Source organism: Lucilia sericata, unplaced genomic scaffold, assembly GCF_015586225.1.
Source record: "Lucilia sericata isolate MDLA Ls3-8-SP2 unplaced genomic scaffold, ASM1558622v1 Contig000960F_arrow, whole genome shotgun sequence".
Classification (NCBI taxonomy): domain Eukaryota; kingdom Metazoa; phylum Arthropoda; class Insecta; order Diptera; family Calliphoridae; genus Lucilia; species Lucilia sericata.
In genome coordinates, this window is record NW_023994943.1 from 12,501 (window position 1) to 35,104 (window position 22,604).

The 22,604-nt window shown below is 31.7% G+C and overlaps 2 protein-coding genes across 8 annotated transcripts in view; one reads left to right on the forward strand and one right to left on the reverse strand.

Annotated features, from left to right (window-relative positions):
- Positions 1-234: 234 nt before the first annotated feature.
- Positions 235-22,604, forward strand: part of LOC119609307 (mitogen-activated protein kinase kinase kinase 13) — a 42,401-nt gene continuing 20,031 nt past the window's right edge. The window contains exons 1-2 of one of the 3 annotated variants that reach the window (XM_037964037.1): positions 235-468; positions 11,408-11,700. In XM_037964037.1, the coding sequence (XP_037819965.1) occupies positions 11,537-11,700 (164 nt within the window). In that variant the 5' untranslated portion in view covers positions 235-468; positions 11,408-11,536. Of the gene's footprint in view, positions 469-11,407; positions 11,701-15,896; positions 16,018-22,604 lie in introns of those variants that run through there. The other 2 variants (XM_037964038.1, XM_037964039.1) reach the window with 2 other exon arrangements.
- LOC119609308 (protein I'm not dead yet-like) overlaps positions 5,027-22,604 on the reverse strand; it is a 66,987-nt gene continuing 49,409 nt past the window's right edge. For 2 of the 5 annotated variants that reach the window (XM_037964043.1, XM_037964044.1), the window contains exons 2-12: positions 10,991-11,108; positions 10,727-10,843; positions 8,563-8,711; positions 8,372-8,486; positions 8,043-8,221; positions 7,645-7,977; positions 7,497-7,591; positions 7,352-7,438; positions 7,086-7,279; positions 6,886-7,023; positions 5,027-5,254 (exon numbers count right to left, since the gene is read on the reverse strand). In XM_037964043.1, coding sequence (XP_037819971.1) covers positions 5,105-5,254; positions 6,886-7,023; positions 7,086-7,279; positions 7,352-7,438; positions 7,497-7,591; positions 7,645-7,977; positions 8,043-8,221; positions 8,372-8,486; positions 8,563-8,711; positions 10,727-10,831 — 1,545 coding nt within the window. In that variant the 5' untranslated portion in view covers positions 10,832-10,843; positions 10,991-11,108 and the 3' untranslated portion in view covers positions 5,027-5,104. Of the gene's footprint in view, positions 5,255-6,885; positions 7,024-7,085; positions 7,280-7,351; positions 7,439-7,496; positions 7,592-7,644; positions 7,978-8,042; positions 8,222-8,371; positions 8,487-8,562; positions 8,712-10,726; positions 10,844-10,990; positions 11,109-11,173; positions 11,313-16,764; positions 16,877-22,604 lie in introns of those variants that run through there. The other 3 variants (XM_037964040.1, XM_037964042.1, XM_037964041.1) reach the window with 3 other exon arrangements.

The following is a 22,604-nucleotide window of genomic DNA, read 5'->3' on the forward strand; positions in this document are numbered from 1 at the left end:
AAGAAGCATAATTGAAAATAAAAGGCCAGAGGAAAAAGATACAAAAAGAAGAAGAAGAAAAATTTCCAAAAAATCCATAAAACAAAAAATAATTCTTAAAAAAATAAAGAAAAATCAAGAAAATTTAAAGAAAATTGTTTCAGTTTAAGAAAAACCCTAAAATAATATAAAAAAAGTTACAAAAACATATAAATTTAAAGAAAATATTAAAATTTTAAGAAAAATAATCTCAAAATTAAATATTTTTGTAAAACACCTTAACAAATTCTTTATAAAACATAATTTCTTTGAAGAAATATACAAAAAAATATACAAAATCTAACAAAAGTATAAAAAAAATCTCCACTTTAGATACTTTTGTATCTAATATCTGCTGCTCCATTATTGTAAGTTTTCCTACTTCTCTATATGGTTGGCATTTCATCGCTACAAACTTATTGATTTGGATTACAATTCTGAGAAATCTAAGTAAGTTTCTATTTAAGTTTTTTTCTTTGATTAAAAAATTCTCTATTTTGTTATTCAATGAAATTATTAATAGAAAAATATCCCCAAAACACAAGAGTCTTAAAGTAGTTATTGAATTTAGGGGATACATAAATATTTTGTAGGTTTTTTTTATGACTTCCTTTTTGGAACAAAAAAAAAAAAAAAAAAAACTAAAACGTCATAATTTGTATGTATGCGTATTACAGAACAAACTAAAAAAAAGAGAGTAATATATAGAATACCTTTTCATAAAGGACCCTATAGGAAATTTGGGGAGCTATTGGAAAATAAAATATCTGTTATAAATTTTTTTTGAAATTGAAACTTTTAGCTCTTTTAGCTTTAGATCAACTTCAGATCTAGTTCACTTCATGTTGAGTTATAGTTTAGTTCCAGTTCTGTTATAGTTCAGCTCTAGTTCTAGTTTAGTTCTAGTTCAGTTCTAGTGTCGTTTTAGTTCAGTTCTAGTTCACTACTAGTTCAGTTCTAGTTAAGTTCTAGTTCAGTTCTAGTTCAGTTCTAGTTCAGTTCTGGTTCAGTTCTAGTTCAGTTCTAGTTAAGTTCTAGTTCAGTTCTAGTTCAATTCTAGTTCAGTTCTAGTTCAGTTCTAGTTCAGTTCTAGTTCAGTTCTAGTTCAGTTCTAGTTCAGTTCTAGTTCAGTTCTAGTTCAGTTCTAGTTCAGTTCTAGTTCAGTTCTAGTTCAGTTCTAGTTCAGTTCTAGTTCAGTTCTAGTTCAGTTCTAGTTCAGTTCTAGTTCAGTTCTAGTTCAGTTCTAGTTCAGTTCTAGTTCAGTTCTAGTTCAGTTCTAGTTCAGTTATGGTTCAGTTTTGGTAAAATTCTAGTTCAGTTTTAGTTCAGTTCTGGTTACATTCTAGTTAAGTTCTAATTCAGTTCTAGTTCAGCTCTATTTCAGTTTTGGTTCAGTTCTAGTTCAGTTCTGGTTCAGTTTTAGTTCAGTTCTAGTTCAGTTCTAGTTAAGATCTAGTTCAGTTCTAGTTCAGTTCTAGTTCAGTTCTAGTTCAGTTCTAGTTCAGTTCTAGTTCAGTTCTAGTTCAGTTCTAGTTCAGTTCTAGTTCAGTTCTAGTTCAGTTCTAGTTCAGTTCTAGTTCAGTTCTAGTTAAGTTCTAGTTCAGTTCTAGTTCAGTTCTAGTTCAGTTCTAGTTCAGTTCCGGTTCAGTTCTAGTTCAGCTCTAGTTCAGTTCTAGTTCAGTTCTACTTCAGTTCTACTTCAGTTCTAGTTCAGTTCTTGTTCAGTTCTAGTTTAGTACTAGTTCAATTCTAGTTTAGTTCTGGTACAGTTCTAGTTCTGTTCTTGTTCAGTTCTAGTTCAATTCTTGTTTATTTCTATATCAGTTCTGGTTCAGTTCTAGTTCTAATTCAGTATTGGTTCAGCTCTGGTTCAGTTCTAGTTCAGTTCTAGTTTAATTCTAGTTTAGTTCTAGTTCAGCTCTAGTTCAATTCTAGTTTAGTTCTGTATCAGTTCTGTATCAGTTCTGGTTCAATTCTAGTTAGTTCTAGTTCATTTCTAGTTAGTTCTAGTACAGTTCTAATTCAGTTCTAGTTCAGTTCTAATTCAGTTCTAATTCAGTTCTAATTCAGTTCTAGTTCAATTCTAGTTCAGTTCTAGTTCTGTTCTAGTTCAGTTCTAGTTCAATTCTAGTTCAGTTCTAGTTCAGTTCAGTTCTGGTTCAGTTCTAGTTCAGTTCTAGTTCAGTTCTAGTTCAGTTCTAGTTTAGTTCTAGCTCAGTTCTAGTTCAGTTCTAGTTCAGTTCTAGTTCAGTTCTAGTTCAATTCTAGTTCAGTTCTAGTTCAGTTCTTGTTCAGTTCTAGTTCAGTTCTAGTTCAGTTCTAGTTCAGTTCTAGTTCAGTTCTAATTCAGTTCTAATTCAGTTCTAGTTCAGTTCTAGTTCAATTCTAGTTCAGTTCTAGTTCATTCTAGTTCAGTCTAGTTCAGTTCTAGTTCAGTTCTAGTTCAGTTCTAGTTCAGTTCTAGTTCAGTTCTAGTTCAGTTCTAGTTCAGTTCTAGTTCAGTTCTAGTTCAGTTCTAGTTCAGTTCTAGTTCAGTTCTAGTTCAGTTCTAGTTCAGTTCTAGTTCAGTTCTAGTTTCAGTTCCTAGTTCAGTTCTAGTTTGCTCTAGTTCAATTCTAGTTTAGTTCTATATCAGTTCTGGGTTAGTTCTAGTTCAGTTCTTGTTCAGTTCCAGATCAGTTCTGGTTCAGTTCTAGTTGAGTTCTAGTTCAGTTCTAGTTCAGTTCTAGTTCAGTTCTAGTTCAGTTCTAGTTCAGTTCTAGTTCAGTTCTAGTTCAGTTCTAGTTCAGTTCTAGTTCAGTCTAGTTCAGTTCTAGTTCAGTTCTAGTTCAGTTCTAGTTCAGTTCAGTTCTAGTTCAGTTCTAGTCCGTTCTAGTTCAGTTCTAGTTCATTTCTAGTTCAGTTCTAGTTCAGTTCTAGTTCAGTTCTAGTTCAGTTCTAGTTCAGTTCTAGTTCAGTTCTAGTTCAGTTCTAGTTCAGTTCTAGTTCAGTTCTAGTTCAGTTCTAGTTCAGTTCTAGTTCAGTCTAGTTCTAGTTCAGTTCTAGTTCAGTTCTAGTTTTGCTCTAGTTCAATTCTAGTTTAGTTCTATATCAGTCCTGGGTTAGTTCTAGTTCAAATTCAGCTCTTTTTCAGTTTTAATTGAGTTCGAGTTCAGTACTTGAAGGCATTATGTGCCTTTTATATATGTATGTAAGAAAACCTTTGGGAAAAGATGGGGTCTTAAACTATACATAGTGCACTGGATGTACACCGCGGTCATAAGGCCTATTTTAACCTACGGAACTCTTGTTTGGTGGAGAGCGGTGGATACCAAGACTTACCTCTCTAATCTAAATAAAGTATAGGGATTAGCATGTCTTGCGATCACTGACTGTTTGAGTTCCACCCCTCAGGCTTGTCTAGAGGCGATGCTAAATATAATTCCCCTTGATATTTATATCAAATGTATTTCTGATAAATCTGCTCTACGACTTAAACAGTCGAATCTGCTCTACGGCTTAAACAGACTGAAGTATGATCGGATTGGTCATGTCACCATCCTACAAAAGATAAGCAGGCCAGGACACAGACTACACACTATCTACACTGAATTTGAATAGGTAATTCAAGACCAGAATACCGATAAAGGATGATTGGGCCACGAACACTGTCCTAAGGGACGACGTGATCTCATTCTATACTGATGGCTCAAAAATAGATCTTCTATTGTCTCTTGGACTACCTAACACCTGTACGGTTCTTCAGACAGAGATACATATATACCATCGATATAGCCGTGAGAAGAACCCGGGAACTAAATCTCGAAAATTCGACCATACAAAATAAAAATTTGGACAGCCTTGCATCAATCAATCTCAACTCCAATGTTATTAAGTGCCAATTGTATTTAATCATTGGCACAACTGACGCAATATCACGTTGAGCTGATATGGGTTCCAGGACATGAGGGCATTCGGGGAAATAAAAATAAATATATCAACCAAAGGATCGTCCCTAGACTTAACCGTTACGCAAAGTGATACTCACACTCCCCTGGTGACCCTATCAAAGTTGTTAGATGACTGTGCTTTGAGTGAGATGGAACCCAGATGGTCAAATATCACCACTAGTAAAATATCGAGACTGCTCTGGCCCACTCCGACAACGGATAGGACTAGGACTCTCTTGTCTCTTAGTAAGAACTCAATTAGGCTTCTAACTGGTATACATAACTACTGGGCACTGTATGTTTGGACATATGTCGGAACGTATGGGCTAACTTCATTATAGCTACTGTAGAAGCTGTTTGGACAAAGAGCAAGTGGAATCGGTACAACACCTTCTATGTGACTGCCCAGCCTTACAGGAGCACAGACTACTCTATCTCCAGATCCAGATCTTTTCATGATCTAAACTGTCTCAGAGATGCGTCATTAGTAAACATGATCGGTTTTAAGAAGACCGTAAGAACCAAATAATCAAAGAGATTAGGGAGGGAAACCAATCTCTCAACATAAGGGAATGGCAATTCTAAGGGTATCACAACCCACGTAACATAACCTAACCTCTGCTCTAGTTCAGCAGTTATATTTCCTATACGGTGCTAAAAATAGATTTTCTCACATTTCTGCATGTTTGTACGTATGTATTTATGTAAGTCTGCGTGTTAACGGGAAGTATTTAACTTTGGCTGCAAAACCATAAAAAAAACTTTTTCACCACACTTTTCACCTCCATAATCTATACAACACAGGTCAAAGACTAAAGAACAACACAAACATTTCTATATATAATATTTTTTTTGCTTCTTTTTAATGCTGGTATGTTGGAAAAACCATATGACGCCAGTTATCCTTCTTAAGTTTAATACCCACATAAGCTTACAAATACGTAGACTTATAGAGAAGAACATATTTGTAGGTATAATATTTACAACACTGTATCCTTAAAAGAGGGCAGATAGAAAAATATGTAAAAACTTATTGACTTTTTTTGTGGGATAAAACCAAAACTTGGAAAATTAAAGTAATAATAAAATGTTTATTTTAAAGTTGTAATAAATAAAATAAATGTTTAAAGTTTAAACTTTAAACTATAACATACAATTTAAAGTTCCATTAAGCGTTTGTCTGCTGCCGGTTCTGCAGAGGCCCATTCTGGAAATTCACGATTGGGATAGACAATATAGTGCATAGTTTGAACATTGACTAAAAGCATAATCATGGTAAAAATACTGGGTAAAATACCGGCACTGGCCCTAAGGATAAGGGGGAGAGGAGGAGAATTGATTAGAGAAAGTTGATTAGATAACATAAGATGATAGATAGATAAGGATAGATAGATAGCTAGAGTAGATAGAATAGAGATAGATAGATAGATAGCAGGATAGATAGATAGAGAGATAGATAGATAGGCTAGATAGATAGATAGATAGATAGATAGATAGATAATAGAATGATAGATAGATAGATTAGATAGATAGATAGATAGATAGATAGATAGATAGATAGATAAATAGATAGATAGATAGATAGATAGATAGATAGATAGATAGATAGATAGATAGATAGATAGATAGATAGATAGATAGATAGGTAGATAGATAGATAGATAGATAGATAGATAGATAGATAGATAAATAGATAGATAGATAGATAGATAGATAGATAGATAGATAGATAGATAGATAGATAGATAGATAGATAGATGATAGAGAGATAGATAGATAGATAGATAGATAGATAGATAGATAGATAGAAGATAGATAGATAGATAGATAGATAGATAGATAGATAGATAGATAGATAGATAGATAGACAGATAGATAGATAGATAGATAGACAGATAGATAGATAGATAGATAGATAGATAGATAGATAGATAGATAGATAGATAGATAGATAGATAGATAGATAGATAGATAGATAGATAGATAGATAGATAGATAGATAGATAGATAGATAGATAGATAGATAGATAGATAGATAGATAGTAGATAGATAGATAGATAGATAGATAGATAGATAGATAGATAGATAGATAGATAGATAGATAGATAGATAGATAGATAGATAGATAGATAGATAGATAGATAGATAGATAGATAGATAGATAGATAGATAGATAGATAGATAGATAGATAGATAGATAGATAGATAGATAGATAGATAGATAGATAGATAGATAGATAGATAGATAGATAGATAGATAGATAGATAGATAGATAGATAGATAGATAGATAGATAGATAGATAGATAGATAGATAGATAGATAGATAAATAGATAAATAGAAAATAGATAGATAGATAGATAGATAGATAGATAGATAGATAGATAGATAGATAGATAGATAGATAGATAGATAGATAGATAGATAGATAGATAGATAGATAGATAGATAGATAGATAGATAGATAGATAGATAGATAGATAGATAGATAGATAGATAGATAGATAGATAGATAGATAGAAAAGGTACAAAGATAGTTACTAATAGGAACAGATCTTATTAATCGGGAGTTATATAATATTAATATGGATATCTGAGTCCTTCAAAGGTTGTCAATTATAGGCCGATTTGAACAGAAAATTAATAGAACTGAGACTGGAATAAAGATCGGCTGTCATGGCCGACTATCAGTTGTAAAAAATTGGACACAGTTATTAAACATGGTCCGAACATAGGAAATCTAGGAAATTATTCTGAGTTGTTACACTTTAACATCAACACTACTGCGTTGGAAGAAATTTACGATAAGACCCACGATGTGAGAGTGGAAGATTGTTTCAAACAAAGATTTAACGAAGAGCTACGAATGTTTTATCCGAATTCGAATAAAGACAAAATAGTCTTAATTAGTAGCCCCTTAAACAGATGTGTACTTACCATATATTTCGATTTAATGCCCGCATAACCGGCTATAATAGCATTTGCTGGTGTACCCACTGGCAGATGGAAAGCCATGCTGCAAGCAATACCCGCTGGAAATACCAACATTATGGGATTCATTTTAATGGCCACAGCCTAGAAAGAAACAAAACTGAAGTGGAAATTCCTTAATTTTACAATTGTCCGCCAATAAATACCAATTCCTGTAAAATGGGCACTAGAATATTACAAATCGGTACATTAGCACTGAAATTTGTAAGGACCGTGGCAAAGATTATAGCGGCCATTTGCACTGCCAAGGCGGGGTAATTTAATAGAAAGGTCATAGCTTGACCTAAAAGTTTAGCCATGCCACTGCTTTGACTGCCCTCGGCCAGGGCGAAACCACCGCCTAGAAGAGATAATAAATGCATTTTAAAGTTTCTTTTTAGTGTCGAATTATGGGGAAGTATGTATCATTTACCCAACAGAAACACCAATCCCCAGGGTGTGTTAGCGTTAACAAATTCCCAGGCTAAGAGAGCCTTTTCACGGACCGTTGGATAGGGACCTAAAAGCGAACTGTATGCAAAACCATATCTAAATGTTTTGGAAACTCTTGAACTTACCTTCCGATTTACAGTGGCTACAACAGAAACAAGTCATGGGAAACATAAACAAAGCCAAGACCACAAACATAACCGGACAGGAAGATCTTATGGATCTAAAATTTTATAATTATTATTAAGTCTTTAATTTCTTTTGTCGCAAACTTACACGGCATTAAAAAAATCTCCCCAACCGGGCATAAAACCAGGAGCCCGGGTAAACAGTAAAACAACCATGCAAACAAACCACCATAAAACCTGCCATTCATGCACCGACATGGGTCCCAATTCAGCATATTTTTCCACAACAACAGCCTTAACCGTATCCTTAGCCAAGGTACCTTTTGCCACTTCTTCACCCTCTTTGCTATGGGGACGAAACAAACCAAAGTGTGTAATTTGCAGGCAAATGTACAGCAACAAAGTATCAACCACAACCATGGGCATAGACCAAGCCATAAATTTGGGAAAATCTATTTTATCTGTGGCATCGGGAAAGCGACTAAAAACAAGAAGAAATATCTCAAGAACTTTAAGTTTATTTGAAATATTAACTGCAATAAATACTTTTCATATATTCCCTTTAAGGTCAAATTAGTGCCGGTACCTATAAGAGTACCACAGCCACCTATAGTCGAAGCATAGGCTACACCAAAATAGAAACCCATGGCAATTTTAGAGGGATGTTTTTTACCATCTACTGCTGGTTCAACCGTCTCATCCATGTAAACATCTATAACATTGTTCTGGAATAAAAACTTTTTTTATTCAAATTATGGGACTCTAAAGAGGGACCATCAAAAACTTTGAAAGAGCTGTTTAAAATTCTTAAATTTAAACAGAATCCGAACTCAGCTAATATAATTCTTATTAAGTTTATTCGAGTTTTTACCAACCGTTTCCAATTCCTCCATTACCGCCTTAATTATCGGACACATCATGGCTGTTGAGGCCGCATTTGAAATCCATAATGATATAAAACTTGTTACACATATTAGGCCAAAATGCAAGCTATAGTTTTAGCAAATAATAACGGAAATATTTTAAGTTTTTAATCTTTATTATGAAATTATTGTCCAATATTTACCGTCTTGGACTGCAGCCCACTATTAGAATAGTTCTTAAGGCCAATCTCTTGTGTAGATTACAATATTCCACTGCCAAGGCAACAATTAAACCACCCAAAAACATGACCAAGGTATCTTTAAAATATTGCATACAGGTAGTCTCAGAGTCCTTGAAGAGGGAAATTGTAAATAATAACAGATTTGTCTAAATTTTCGGATACAGAGATCTTAAAAGTCTAGACAAAAGAATAATCCATAGCCTCGGATAATGTTTTGACTATTGAATAGTCCATAGTCTGGACTATAGAATAGTCCATAGTCTGGACTATAGAATAGTCCATAGTCTGGACTATAGAATAGTCCATAGTCTGGACTATAGAATAGTCCATAGTCTGGACTATAGAATAGTCCATAGTCTGGACTATAGAATATTCTATAGTCTGGACTATAGAATAGTCTATAGTCCAAACTATAGAATAGTCTATAGTCCAAACTATAGAATAGTCTATAACATGGACTATTGAATTGTCTATAGTCTGGACTATAGAATAGTCTATAATCTGGACTTTAGAATAGTCTATAGTCTGGACTGTAGAGTAGTCTATAGTCTGGACTGTAGAGTAGTCTATAGTCTGGACTATAGAGTAGTCTATAGTCTGGACTATAGATAAGTCTACAGTCCGGACTATAGATAAGTCTACAGTCCGGACTTTAGTATATAATCTAGACTATAGAATAGTCTATAGTCTGGATTATAAAATAGTTTATAGTCTGGACTATAGAATAGTCTATTGTTTGGACTACAGAATAGTCTGGACTATAGAATAGTCTATTGTTTGGACTACAGAATAGTCTATAGTCTGGACTATAGAATAGCCTGTAGTCTGGACTATAGAATAGTCTATAGTCTGGACTATAGAATAGTCTATAGTCTGGACTATAGAATAGTCTATAGTCTGGACTATAGAATAGTCTATAGTCTGGACTATAGAATAGTCTATATACTGGATATGAAATAGTCCATATTCTCGACTAGTCTGGTCTATAGAATAGTCTATAGTCTGGACTGTAGAGTAGTCTATAGTCTGGACTATAGAGTAGTCTATAGTCTGGACTATAGAGTAGTCTATAGTCTGGACTATAGATAAGTCTACAGTCCGGACTTTAGTATACAATCTGGACTATAGAATAGTCTATAGTCTGGATTATAGAATAGTCTATAGTCTGGATTATAGAATAGTCTATTGTTTGGACTACAGAATAGTCTATAGTCTGGACTATAGAATAGTCTATTGTTTGGACTATAGAATAGTCTATTGTTTGGACTATAGAATAGTCTATAGTCTGGACTATAGAATAGTCTAGTCTGGACTATGGAATTGTCTATAGTCTGAACTATAGAGCAGTCTATATTCTAGACTATAGAGTAGTCTATAGTCTGAACTATAGAGTAGTCTATAGTCTGAACTATAGAGTAGTCTATAGTCTGGACTATAGAGTAGTCTATAGTCTGGACTATAGAGTAGTCTATAGTCTGGACTATAGAGTAGTCTATAGTCTGAACTATAGAGTAGTCTGTACTACTACTACTACTACACTATAGAGTAGTCTGTAGTCTGGACTATTAAGTAGTCTATAGTCTGAACTATATAGTAGTCTGTTGTTTGGATTATAGAATAGTCTATAGTCTGTACTATAGAATAGCCTATTGTTTGGACTATAGAATAGTCTATAGTCTGGACTATAAAATTGTCTATAGTCTGGACTATAGAATAGTCTAGTCTGGACTATAGAATAGTCTAGTCTGGACTATAGATTAGTCTCTAGTCTGAACTGTAGAGTAGTCTATAGTCTGGACTATAGAGTAGTCTATAATCTGGACTATAGAGTAGTCTATAGTCTGGACTATAGAGTAATCTATAGTCTGGACTATAGAGTAATCTATAGTCTGGACTATAGAGTAGTATATAGTCTGGACTACAGAGTAGTCTATAGTCTGGACTATAGAGTATTCTGTAGTTTTGACAATAGAGATGTTTATAGTCTGGACTATAGAGTAGTCTATAGTCTGAACTATAGAGTAGTCTATAGTCTGAACTATAGAGTAATCTATAGTCTGGACTATAGAGTAGTCTATAATCAGGATTATAGTTTAGTTTAATCGGGAGACAATGAAAAACTTACCAAAATCCCCAATAGTGGCAACGCAAACATGGGCATTAGTGAAGTAACATATAGGGGAATACATTCTGTTATCCAGTAAAGACAGCAAATCATTATCAAATACATGCAACGGAATTCCTAGAAAGATATGTAAGCAATGAAAAGATTTAGATAATAAAACTATTGCTAAAGATCAGATTCTAAGAACTAGAAGAAAAAATATGTTAATGTTGATATAAAATCGAAGATCTTAAGAAAATGCTTTCAAAATAAATGAATACTTACAGCTCCTTCATTTAACAGGGGAACGGGTATTAAAATTATGGGCACTATTATGCTAAACACACCCTTCCAATGGTAACCACAAAATTTGCCAAATGTAGGCTTTTCTTCCTCAGTATCACTGTAAAAAACAAATTAAAACAGATTTATAATTATTTTATAAAGAAATTTATAAAAAAAACTCACGCCATTTTTTATTTAAGAAATCTTTAAAACAATTATTTGTTTAAAAAAATCTATTCAAAATAGTTCTAAAACTTTTTTTTGATAATCAAATCAAAATTTTGTTTACCTTTATTAACTGGAAACGCAAAGCTAATTTGTTAGTTTTTTTCTTTAATTATTTATTATTATTAATTATTGTCTATTTAGTATAAACAAGTGTTTTTATTAATTATTTATTTTAATATTTATTTGCAGATTTCTTTAAACATTTTTCTGGTTTAATATTCAAAACAAAAATGCGAAAAATTACCTAAAGATATTTAGTTATTCCATTTATATTGGGTCTGTGAGAGTGCGAAAGCGGAGGGAAGTTTGTTTCCTCCAATGTGGAACATGCATCCCTATAGTGAAAGTTTGAGTAAAAGTCGTGAAGATTTAGTAACAGCCTCAAAATTAGCCTCACAAATCGCTTTAGCATCGTATAAACATCAGAGACATGGCAGCAGTCCAAATTTGTATCAGGATCAAACGGATAATATACGAAGGAGGTAAGTTTTTTATATACATATTTTTGAACAAAATTCTAAATTAGGTCGGATTTGCAAGATTTGCAGTGATTATATTTGTGATGAAATCCTAATATTTTCGACTGAAACCTTCGAATCTGAAACAGACTACTTTTATATTCCAAAAATCTAAATTAGTTTATGTATTCTCTAGATTACATCAGGAGAATTGTGATACTATTTTTTTAACTATTAAATATTTTTCATATGACTCATGACTGGCGTAATTTTTGATAACCGAGACAGATATTTCTTTAAAAAAAATTAATTGTTTTTGATTCTTCTGATAGTGGTCTTTCTTATCATTTAGTACTCATTGTATTTTAAAGTAATTTGCAAGTTGATTTAAAAAAAAATTCCACTAAAACTTACAAAAGTTTCAAATATAAAGAAACAAATATTCTGGCAGATGTTATTTTGAGTTATAGGCCAGATTACAGCCTAGAATCTCGACTAGGACGATAGAACCATAGAATGTCTGGACTATAGAATAATCAATAGTCCGGACTATAGAATAGTCTATAGTCTGGACTATAGAATAGTCTGTAGTTTGGACTAAAGAATAGTCTGTAGTATGGACTATAGAATTGTCTATAGTATGGACTATAGAATAATCTACAGTCTGGACTATCGAATAGTGTATAGTCTGTACTATATAATAGGCTATAGTCTAGACTATAGAATAGTCTATAGCCTGGTCTATAGAATAGTCTATAGTATGGACTACAGAATAGTCTTTAGTATGGACTATAGAATAGTCTATAGTGTGGACTATAGAATAATCTATAGTCTGGAATATAGAATAGTCTATAGTCTGGAATATAGAATAGTCTATAGTCTGGACTATAGAAAAGTCTAAGTGTCTGGACTATAGAATAGTCTAAGATTCTGGACTATAGAATAGTCTATAGTCTGGACTATAGAATAGTCTATAGTCTAGGAATTTCGAATAGTCTATAGTCTGGACTATAGAATAGTCTATAGTCTGGACTATAGAATAGTCTATAGTCTGGAATATAGAATAGTCTATAGTCTGGAATATAGAATAGTCTATAGTCTAGAATATAGAATAGTCTATAGTCTGGACTATAGAATAGTCTATAGTCTGGACTATAGAATAGTCTTTAGTCTGGACTATAGAATAGTCTATAGTCTGGACTATAGAATAGTCTATAGTCTGGACTATAGAATAGTCTATAGTCTGGACTATAGAATAGTCTATAGTCTGGACTATAGAATAGTCTATAGTCTGGACTATAGAATAGTCTATAGTCTGGACTGGACTATAGAATAGTCTATAGTCTGGACTATAGAATAGTCTATAGTCTGGACTATAGAATAGTCTATAGTCTGGACTATAGAATAGTCTATAGTCTGGACTATAGAATAACCTATAGTCTGGAATATAGAATAGTCAGGACTATAGAATAGTCTATACTAATAGTCTGGACTATAAAATAGTTTGTAGTCTGGACTATAGAATAGTCTATAGTCTGGACTAACGAATAGTCTATAGTCTGGACTATCGAATAGTATATAGTCTGGACTATCGAATAGTCTATAGACTGGAATATAGAATAGTCTATAGTCTGGAATATAGAATAGTCTATAGTCTGGAATATAGAATTGTCTATAGTCTGGACTATAGGATAGTCTATAGTCTGGACTATAGAATAGTCTATAGTCTGGACTATAGAATAGTCTATAGTCTGGACTATAGAATAGTCTATAGTCTGGACTATAGAATAGTCTATAGTCTGGACTGGACTATAGAATAGTCCTATAGTAGTCTGGACTATAGAATAGTCTATAGTCTGGAATATAGAATAGTCTATAGTCTGGAATATAGAATCAACTATAGAATTGTCTTTAGTCTCGACTATAAATAGTCTATAGTTTCGACTATAGAATAGTCTAAAGTCTCTTCTATAGAAGAGTCTATAGTCTGGACTATAGAATAGTCTATAGTCTGGACTATAGAATAGTCTATAGTATGAACTATAGAATAGTCTACAGTCTGGACTATAGAATAGTCTATAGTCAGGACTATAGAATAATCTATAGTTTGGACTATAGAATAGTCTCGACTGTATATTTTTCTACAGAATGTTGTATAATGGACTATATAATTATTGTCTCGATTATAAAAAAAACAATACACTTAAAAGTAGGCAGCATTGTTTAACTAATTTTTTTATTATTAACAATAACTGTAGAAGTTCACATGTCTGTTTTAGAATAATATTATTCCATGTGATCGAAACTCATAAATTTGAATACAAATGAATACAAATGAATAAATTTAAAATCAAAGTACAAACTCTCATTAACATACAGAGATTATTATAAAAAATATATAAAAAATCATGTGCAAGCAATAAAACTTTTAAACCCCTTCAAACTAAAGAAACAAATTTGCAATTATTTATATTTTATTGGTTCCTATTTCCCAGTTCTTAGCCATACTTCCCTAAAGCAAACATTTGCCTCAAATGTTTTTTTCTTGATTTTTGTTTTTGGTAATTTCCCTTTTTATTTACTCTCAATTAAATTTGTTTTCAATTATATGTTTGTTAAGCTTCCTTCAGTCCCTCTCTGTTAACACTCTTGGCCTTTATACAATTTTGTTTAGTTGAAACAAACAAGTCAAACTTGTGCGACAGTTGCCATCTAAAAATAACAATCAATAATTAGTAGTTGAAATTGTTTTTTTTTTTTTTCGATTCCCATAACACCTACCTACCACCTTAGTAGTGAATAGTAGCAATAGTTGTACTACACACTTCATTAGCTCTTTATTTCTCATACTATTCACTCACTTATTCACCTACTCACTCTTCAACTAACTCACCTATACATTCACTCACTTCATTCGCTATATTTGGTAGTAGTGTTCGTTTTTCGCATGGCCAAAACAGCTTTTTGTTTTTGTCTTTATTGGTGGCATTAAAACGTAAAAGTACGAAACAATAACAACAAAAACGTAAAAATTTATAAATAACAAAAGGTTGAAAGTATTCATGTCTCGAAAAAAAACTCTCGATTTCTCAATACGTTGTTGACGTTCAGATTTCAGTAGTGGTAATATGATGCTCTCGTTGACAGGGTTGGTAATAGTATGCAAAAGTGATAAAAATTGGGGAAAATGTTTCAGAGGCTTGAGTATTCGGCAGTCTAGTCGGTATAGTCTTGAAGATAGATAGATAGATAAATAGATAGATAGATAGATAGATAGATAGATAGATAGATAGATAGATAGATAGATAGATAGATAGATAGATATATAGATAGATAGATAGATAGATAGATAGATAGATAGATAGATAGATAGATAGATAGATAGATAGATAGATAGATAGATAGATAGATAGATAGATAGATAGATAGATAGATAGATAGATAGATAGATAGATAGATAGATAGATAGATAGACCGATAGATAGATTGATAGATAGATAGATAGATAGATAGATAGATAGATAGATAGATAGATAGATAGATAGATAGATAGATAGATAGATAGATAGATAGATAGATAGATAGATAGATAGATAGATAGATAGATAGATAGATAGATAGATAGATAGATAGATAGATAGATAGATAGATAGATAGATAGATAGATAGATAGATAGATAGATAGATAGATAGATAGATATATAGACAGATAGATAGATAGATAGATAGATAGATAGATAGATAGATAGATAGATAGATAGATAGATAGATAGATAGATATAGACAGATAGATATATAGACAGATAGATAGATAGATAGATAGATAGATAGATAGATAGATAGATAGATAGATAGATAGATAGATAGATAGATAGATAGATAAATACATAGATAAATAGAAAAAGTTCCTCCTCGCTTCAGTTAGTCGTAGATTTTAAAATTATTTGTAAATTTTGCCCTTTTTGAATACAGGGTAACCCTTAAAACGCGTACTAAAACCACGTATGGAGCAAAACTATACCCAAACTTAAACATGCAAACCACAAAATACAAACGCCGACTCTGGCTTCAGACATCCAGTACAATGTACTCTCATCTCAAATCATAATTTTATAGTTGTTGCTATATTATTGTTAAACTTATATGTGTGTTTGTGAAATTTTTATTGGGGAGTCTTAGTAGTAGACCTCCAATTTAACAAATGGGGAGAAACATAATTTAGTAGACGTGCAAATTCTCAGCTGATCGGTAACGGTGGTACGGTGTGAATACAAATAACGATCTTTTTTTACAACAAAAACAAAACAAAATAAATGATCGTATTAAGTTATTTCGTGGTTGGTGTGTTTTTGTTTTTCTTAACGACAAAAATTGATATTAAATAAAAAAATAAAAAAACAATAACAACAAATTCATTATCATTTTTTAATAATTATAGAAAAAAAAACGAGTACAAACAAATATAAGAAAAAAGTTGTTGTTGTTATTTTTTTCTGTGTTTTTGCTAATAATTTTGCATTGTTAACTTTGTTTTGAAGTGTGTGTTTTTTTCTACTTTTTTCTATTTCTGTTGTTGTACAACATCGTGTATTGTTTTTTAAACAAAAAAAAAAAAAAGTGAAACAAAAAGAAATTGTTGTTATCAAAAAGTAAAGAAAGAAAAAAACGTTATTTTTTCCTTAAAAAGAAATTCGCCAAATTATTAAAACAAAAAGTGATAAGAAAAAATATACTTAAATGTATCTTAAATCATAATTATATATAAAATGTTTTAAACAGAAACAAAATTATTATGAAATAAAAAAATGCGTGATTTAAAAATAATAAAAATTTTATAAAAAACTACTTATTATCACATTTTTACTTAAAAAGCTTAAAACAGCAAAGAAAAAAATAATTGTCGTTATTATTTATAACATGACGTTGTTATTATAGCTGTTATTGTTGTTACTCTTATGTGATTATTTTATGGTGAATGAAGTTTTATTGTTGTTATTTTCTAGTGAATGTTAAACAAAACAAAAAATCTCCCACAGCAAAACAACACAAACACATTCTACCTCACCTATTCACTCGCACTTTATTTACCTTGACGTCATTTTTGTTTTTGTTATATTTCTTCTTCTTACACCTCCTCTTTTTCTTCGTCTACCCAACTTCTCTTTAAAAAAACATTATTAAAAACAACAACATGCATTAATATGTTTATTAATATGGATTATGTAGTAGTTGGTTACTACCGAATATTATGGATTATTTTTAGTAAAAAAACTGTGTTATGAAGTTTAAGCCAAGTTTTGTTGTTGTTGTTTTTGTTTTTATTATTGCCTGACTATAAACAAAACTTGTCTGTGCGTACAGATATAAACAAACAAACAAGATCGTGCAAGCACATCGTTTTAATAAACACTATAAACAACAGTATCTGGATGTGAGTTGCCAGATTTTCTTGGAAATACTTCATCTATATAGGACACATTGAAAAGTGGGGATTCAATGATTTCCAGGATGGACCTTTTTGGATATTTGTTGCAGTTCCCTAGGATAATAAACATGATCGTACAAGCACATCGTTTCAAAAAACACTATAAACAACAGTATCTGGATGTGAGTTGCCAGATTTTCTTGGGAATACTTCTGCTATATAGGATACATTGAAAAGTGGGGATTCAATGATTTTCTGGATGGGCCTTTTTGGTTATTGGATAATAAACATGATCGTGCAAGCACATCATTTCAATAAACACTATAAACAACAGGATCTGGATATGAGTTGCCAGATTTTCTTGGGAATACTTCAGCTATATAGGACACAATTATTATGGGGAAATTCTGAGGATATCTGCTCAGACATGATAATTAAAGCTTTCCAAATATAGGGCTCTTAGGAGAATGTATACAAGTTTAGATCCAAAGAAATGTTCTTAGGCAGTTGTTGGGCATGTTGTGCTATTCTTTACATAGAAAATATGGGTGGGAAAACTTTTATATATTGCTCTGTGATGGTATTACCGTTTGATGTTCAGAAACTCAGTTTCCTCGAAGTTTTTCTAAAGAATTCAATATCTGGTGTAATATCATCGCTCTCAAGATCTAATTCGACAAACGCCTAGAAATTTTAAATAAAGTTTTCCATAGATTCACTAGCCTCTAGTTGTGCCCGAAACGATAATTTACCGGTCGACGTTTCTATATTCAGATACCGTTATGTCTTTTGCAAAGAATAACTTCCAATTATAGCAGAAATAACAAGTTCTATGAACAAAAGTAGTTCGTAATGAAATCCTAAAGAGGTTAGCAATAAGAGTGATTCGATGTTGATATGTATTATTGACAATTGGAACTGTAACTGATATATCATTAGGTTATCAGATTTATACGGAAATTCCTCTACCTTTTTACTCATTTCAGTTGTTTCGATTCTATAGCAGATAAGGTGGATCGGTAACAAACTTTGGCTGAATCTTATACACAATTCTAAGCAATTATGTCCAATAAATTATATTTCTACAAGGAGTTGTATTAAGAGCCTTCTTTGGCTCTCAATACAACGTAAAAAGTTTCTCTTTTGAAAATGTCAAATAACTTTAAATGGTCGCATAGATATGTCAAAATTTTAAGCGAATTATTGGCGCTTCTGATGACTTTCAAACCTGTACATACCTATTCTTTCAGATAACCTCACAAAAATTTATCTGCAGGAATAGGGTCGCCATTTTGAGGGCCTTATTTGCGTTAACTCCGCAAAAGATAGCTATGATCATAAATCGTCAAATTTTATGGGAATGCTTGGGGCTTCTGGTGACTTTCAAAACTATTCTTAAATGTATTTGCAGGAATAGAGACGCCATTTTTGAGCGAATGCTTAGCGCTTCTGGTGACTTTCAAACCTGTACAAACTTATTCTTTCAGATAACCTCACAAGAATAGAGTCTCCATTTTGATGGCCAATTAATGTCAACTCCGTAAAATATAACTATGACCACGAATCATTCTTGTAGGATGTCTTCTGCTGCAAACACTTATCGCCTACGACCAAGCTTTAATTCGAACCTAAAACATTGGCCTGTAGCGCATTGACTTCTTTTTGAAATACATGTGGTCCCGATCTCTTCTTGAGATCGATAAGTGATTAACTTCTAAGATTTATTAAGGTAAAAACTACAGCATTTATAGCTGGGCCAACTAATTTAGTTTGAAAGCTATAAGTTTTAATCTAATGAATGTAGTGCAAGAACATATTTCGATCCTTTTTTTGCGATCTAAAAGGGATATACTCTAGTATTAAAAAAATGCGAGGAATTGCTGACTGCTCGATCTGGTTTAATTCGGATAAGTTTCAATCTCATGAAAACATATGAGTGCTAATGATCATCTTCATAAGATTTGCTTTTATAATTTAGAAAATGGTTACAATTCATTTGCGATCATTAGCTTGAGATCTGAAATAGATCTACTTCTATGATTCATAAAAAGCGTGAAATGCTGATTGATTGCTGCTCTTTCTAGTTTAACTGGCATAACTTTCAATTCTGTGAAAGCATAAAAGCAAGATCATTTGCGATCATCTATTTTAGAGATCTAAAATAGATGATCTTCTAGATTTCAAAATGTGCATGAAATTGTTGATTAATTTCAGTTTTAGCTCTAGTTTAACACGCATAAGTTTCAATCTCATGAAAGTATTTCAATGCAAGATCATTTGCGATCATCTTCTAGAGATCTGAAATAGATGATCTTCATCTAGATTTAAAAAAAGTATATGAATTGATTGATTTCAGCTCTAGCTAGTTTAATTTGCATAAGTTTCAATTCTATGAAAGCATATCAGTGCAAGATCATTTGCGATCATCTTTTTAGAGTTATGAAATAGATCTATACTTATGATTCAGAAATCACATGAAATTGCTGATTGATTTCAACTCTAGCTAGTTTAACTCGCATAAGTTTTAATCTCATGGAAGCATATCAATGCAAAAGATCATCTTCGATCATTTTATTGAGTTCTAAGACGGATATACTTCTAGCATTCAAAAAGTGTCTGAAATTACAGCATTGCTTACTATTCTATCAAGTTTAGCAACAATAAGTTTCAATCTCACGGAAGCATATCAATGATCATTTTATTGAGATCATGGAAGCGTATCAATACAAATGATCATCTTCGATCATTTTATTGAAATCTTGAAAGGATCTACCACTTGATTTAAAAAGTAAGTGAAATTTCAGCATGAATTAGTAATCTATCTAGTTTAGCTAAACCTAAGTAGTTTCAAACTTATGAATGCATATCAGTACAAGATCATCTTCTTGAGATTAGCTTCTAGAAAGTTCTTAAAGAAATCTAGTTTTAAGATTCAAAATAGTGGAAGAAATTGCAACACTAGTTTCTAATCTATCAAATTTAGCTTTACATCTTTTTGTATCGGAGTTTATATGTTCCAAAGATCTACTAGTCTTCTGAAAACATTCCATCACATATTCCTCTTCGATCATCGTTATCTCTAAACATTTACTAGGAACTTGCATATAAAGGAGTACAATTGCAGCACGATCTATCAAAGAAGAGACAAAGACTGATCTACGGAAACATTGTAGCATATTCCTCTATGATCTTCTGTAGCTCTATATCCAAGGTTAGATCGGTTTCATGTAAAAATCTTACTTTTTGGGAAATCTAAAGTGATCCCTCAAGTATTATCTTTATTGTTTTAAATTTAAAAGAAAACACACTGATCTTTCCCATGTCGTATTTCTTTGTAGATGGCAACTCTTTTTACGCAAGATCGGATTAAAATCTTATTCATTGGGAAATCAAATCTGATCCTTCAAGTATTCCCTTCAAAGTTTTCTATCTACAGGAATTATCAAAACATTTACTAGGAACTTGCATATGAAGGAGTACAATTGCAGCTCGATCTATCAAAGAAGAGACAAAGACTGATCTACGGAAACATTGTAGCATATTCCTCTATGATCTTCGGTGGCTTTTTATCCAAGGTTAGATCGGTTTCATGTAAAAATCTTACTTTTTGGGAAATCTAAAGTGATCCTTCAAGCATTATTTACATTATTTTAAATTTAAAAGAAAACACACTGATCTTTCCCATGTCGTATTTCTTTGAAGATGGCAACTCTTTTTAGGCAAGATCGGATTAAAATCTTATTCATTGGGAAATCAAATCTGATCCATCAAGTATTCTCTTCAATGTAGGGTTCTATAGTTGAAACGAAAAGTCGACTTTTTTCATTAAGTTAAAAGTCGACTTTTCGACTTTTTGCATTTTATGAAAAGTCGATTTTTCGACTTTTTTCATTTAAATAAAAGTCGACTTTTAGACATTTCGACTATAAGTATTTTATAAATAGTCGACTTTTCGACTTTTTCCGACTTTTCGACTTTTCGACTTTTTTCGACTTTTTTCGACTTTTTCCGACTTTTTTCGACTTTTCGACTTTTTGACTATTTTCGACTTCTTTCTACTTTTTTCCGACTATTTTTTGACTTTTTTCGAGTTTTTCCGACTATTTTAGAGTTTTTGACTTTTTTTCCACTTTTTTAAAATTTTTGACTATTTTTGACTTGTTTCTACAATTTTTGATTTTTCGACTTTTTCCGACTTTTCGACTTTTTCCGACTTTTTTCGACTTTTTTCGACTTTTATTCACAAAGTCGACTTTTCGACTTTTTTCACAGACGATAGTCGAGTTATCGACTTTTTTGGAACAAAATAGTCGACTTCGACTTTTTGACTTTTTGCGACAAAAAGTCGATTGTTCAATTATTCGAAAGTCGATTTATAGAACCCTACTTCAATGTTTTGAAATGAAAAGAAAACAAACTAATTATTCCCATGTCTTATTTTTTTTAAAGGTGGCAACTCGTTTTACGCAACTATCGGTTTAATTTCATATATTTTTCTTATTTTAGCGTGATTTGTTCTTGTCAGCATATTTTTCTACTAACTGTCTGTTTTTGTCATTGTTTTTGTAAGCGTTTTTTTTTTTCTGAAGGTAGTAAGTATGTTTATTTGTAAAGTGTGTAAAGGTAGTAAAGATGTTAGTTGTATAGTTTTCTTTTCATTATCATTTCTTCTCTTCCCCTTTCGAACCATATTCCAACCACATTCACATTTAGCTGCTTGTCACAATGTATAACTTTTGCTATTTTGCGGTTTGTTTAAATGACTTTTAAGCAAATTTTCGTAAAAAACCGCAACAATATTATGCTTTTGTTGTCGATTTATCACAGATATAACAATAATAAATACATACGTTAAAACCACCCTCATACCAACACCCTAGGGCAGAGAGGAGGGTGATTATTGTACTATAAATCTTGCAAAAATATAAATAAATTTTGTTTATGGAAAGTACTATGCTATGTCTTTGATGTGAGTTATACTTAGCTTTTTAATATATTTTATCTTAAAACTAACAGTTGTTGTTGTTTTTAATAAAATAAAATCCATTCATCTATTTTCTCTCTTTATTAATAAACACAAATGTATCAAGACATGTTTTTATGTTAATACCTGTTATTATTTCTATACAAATGACGATCGTTAGTTTTGAAAAGTTGTATTTTCATTTTTAAAGTTCAGCTAATGCTAATTGTGGTCATGATTTTGCTTTATATTTAATGATGAGATAGTATAGCAACTTATTTTTTAGTTTTATTTAAATATTAGAATTTTAGATAAGAAATTTTAGTAAATATTTTTTTAAAATTAACTTTTAACTGACACATGCCATGTTTGTTCTTGAATTTGTTATCAAAAGAATATTTTCGCTTACTCTTTCAATTAACAAAAAAAAAAAAGCACAAAAGATGATGGGGTTTGCAAAACCTAGTTCTCTATAAAAACAATGGTTATGGGATTAATATGTTTCTCTGAAAAACTCTTTCCCAGATTGTCCAATAAGTC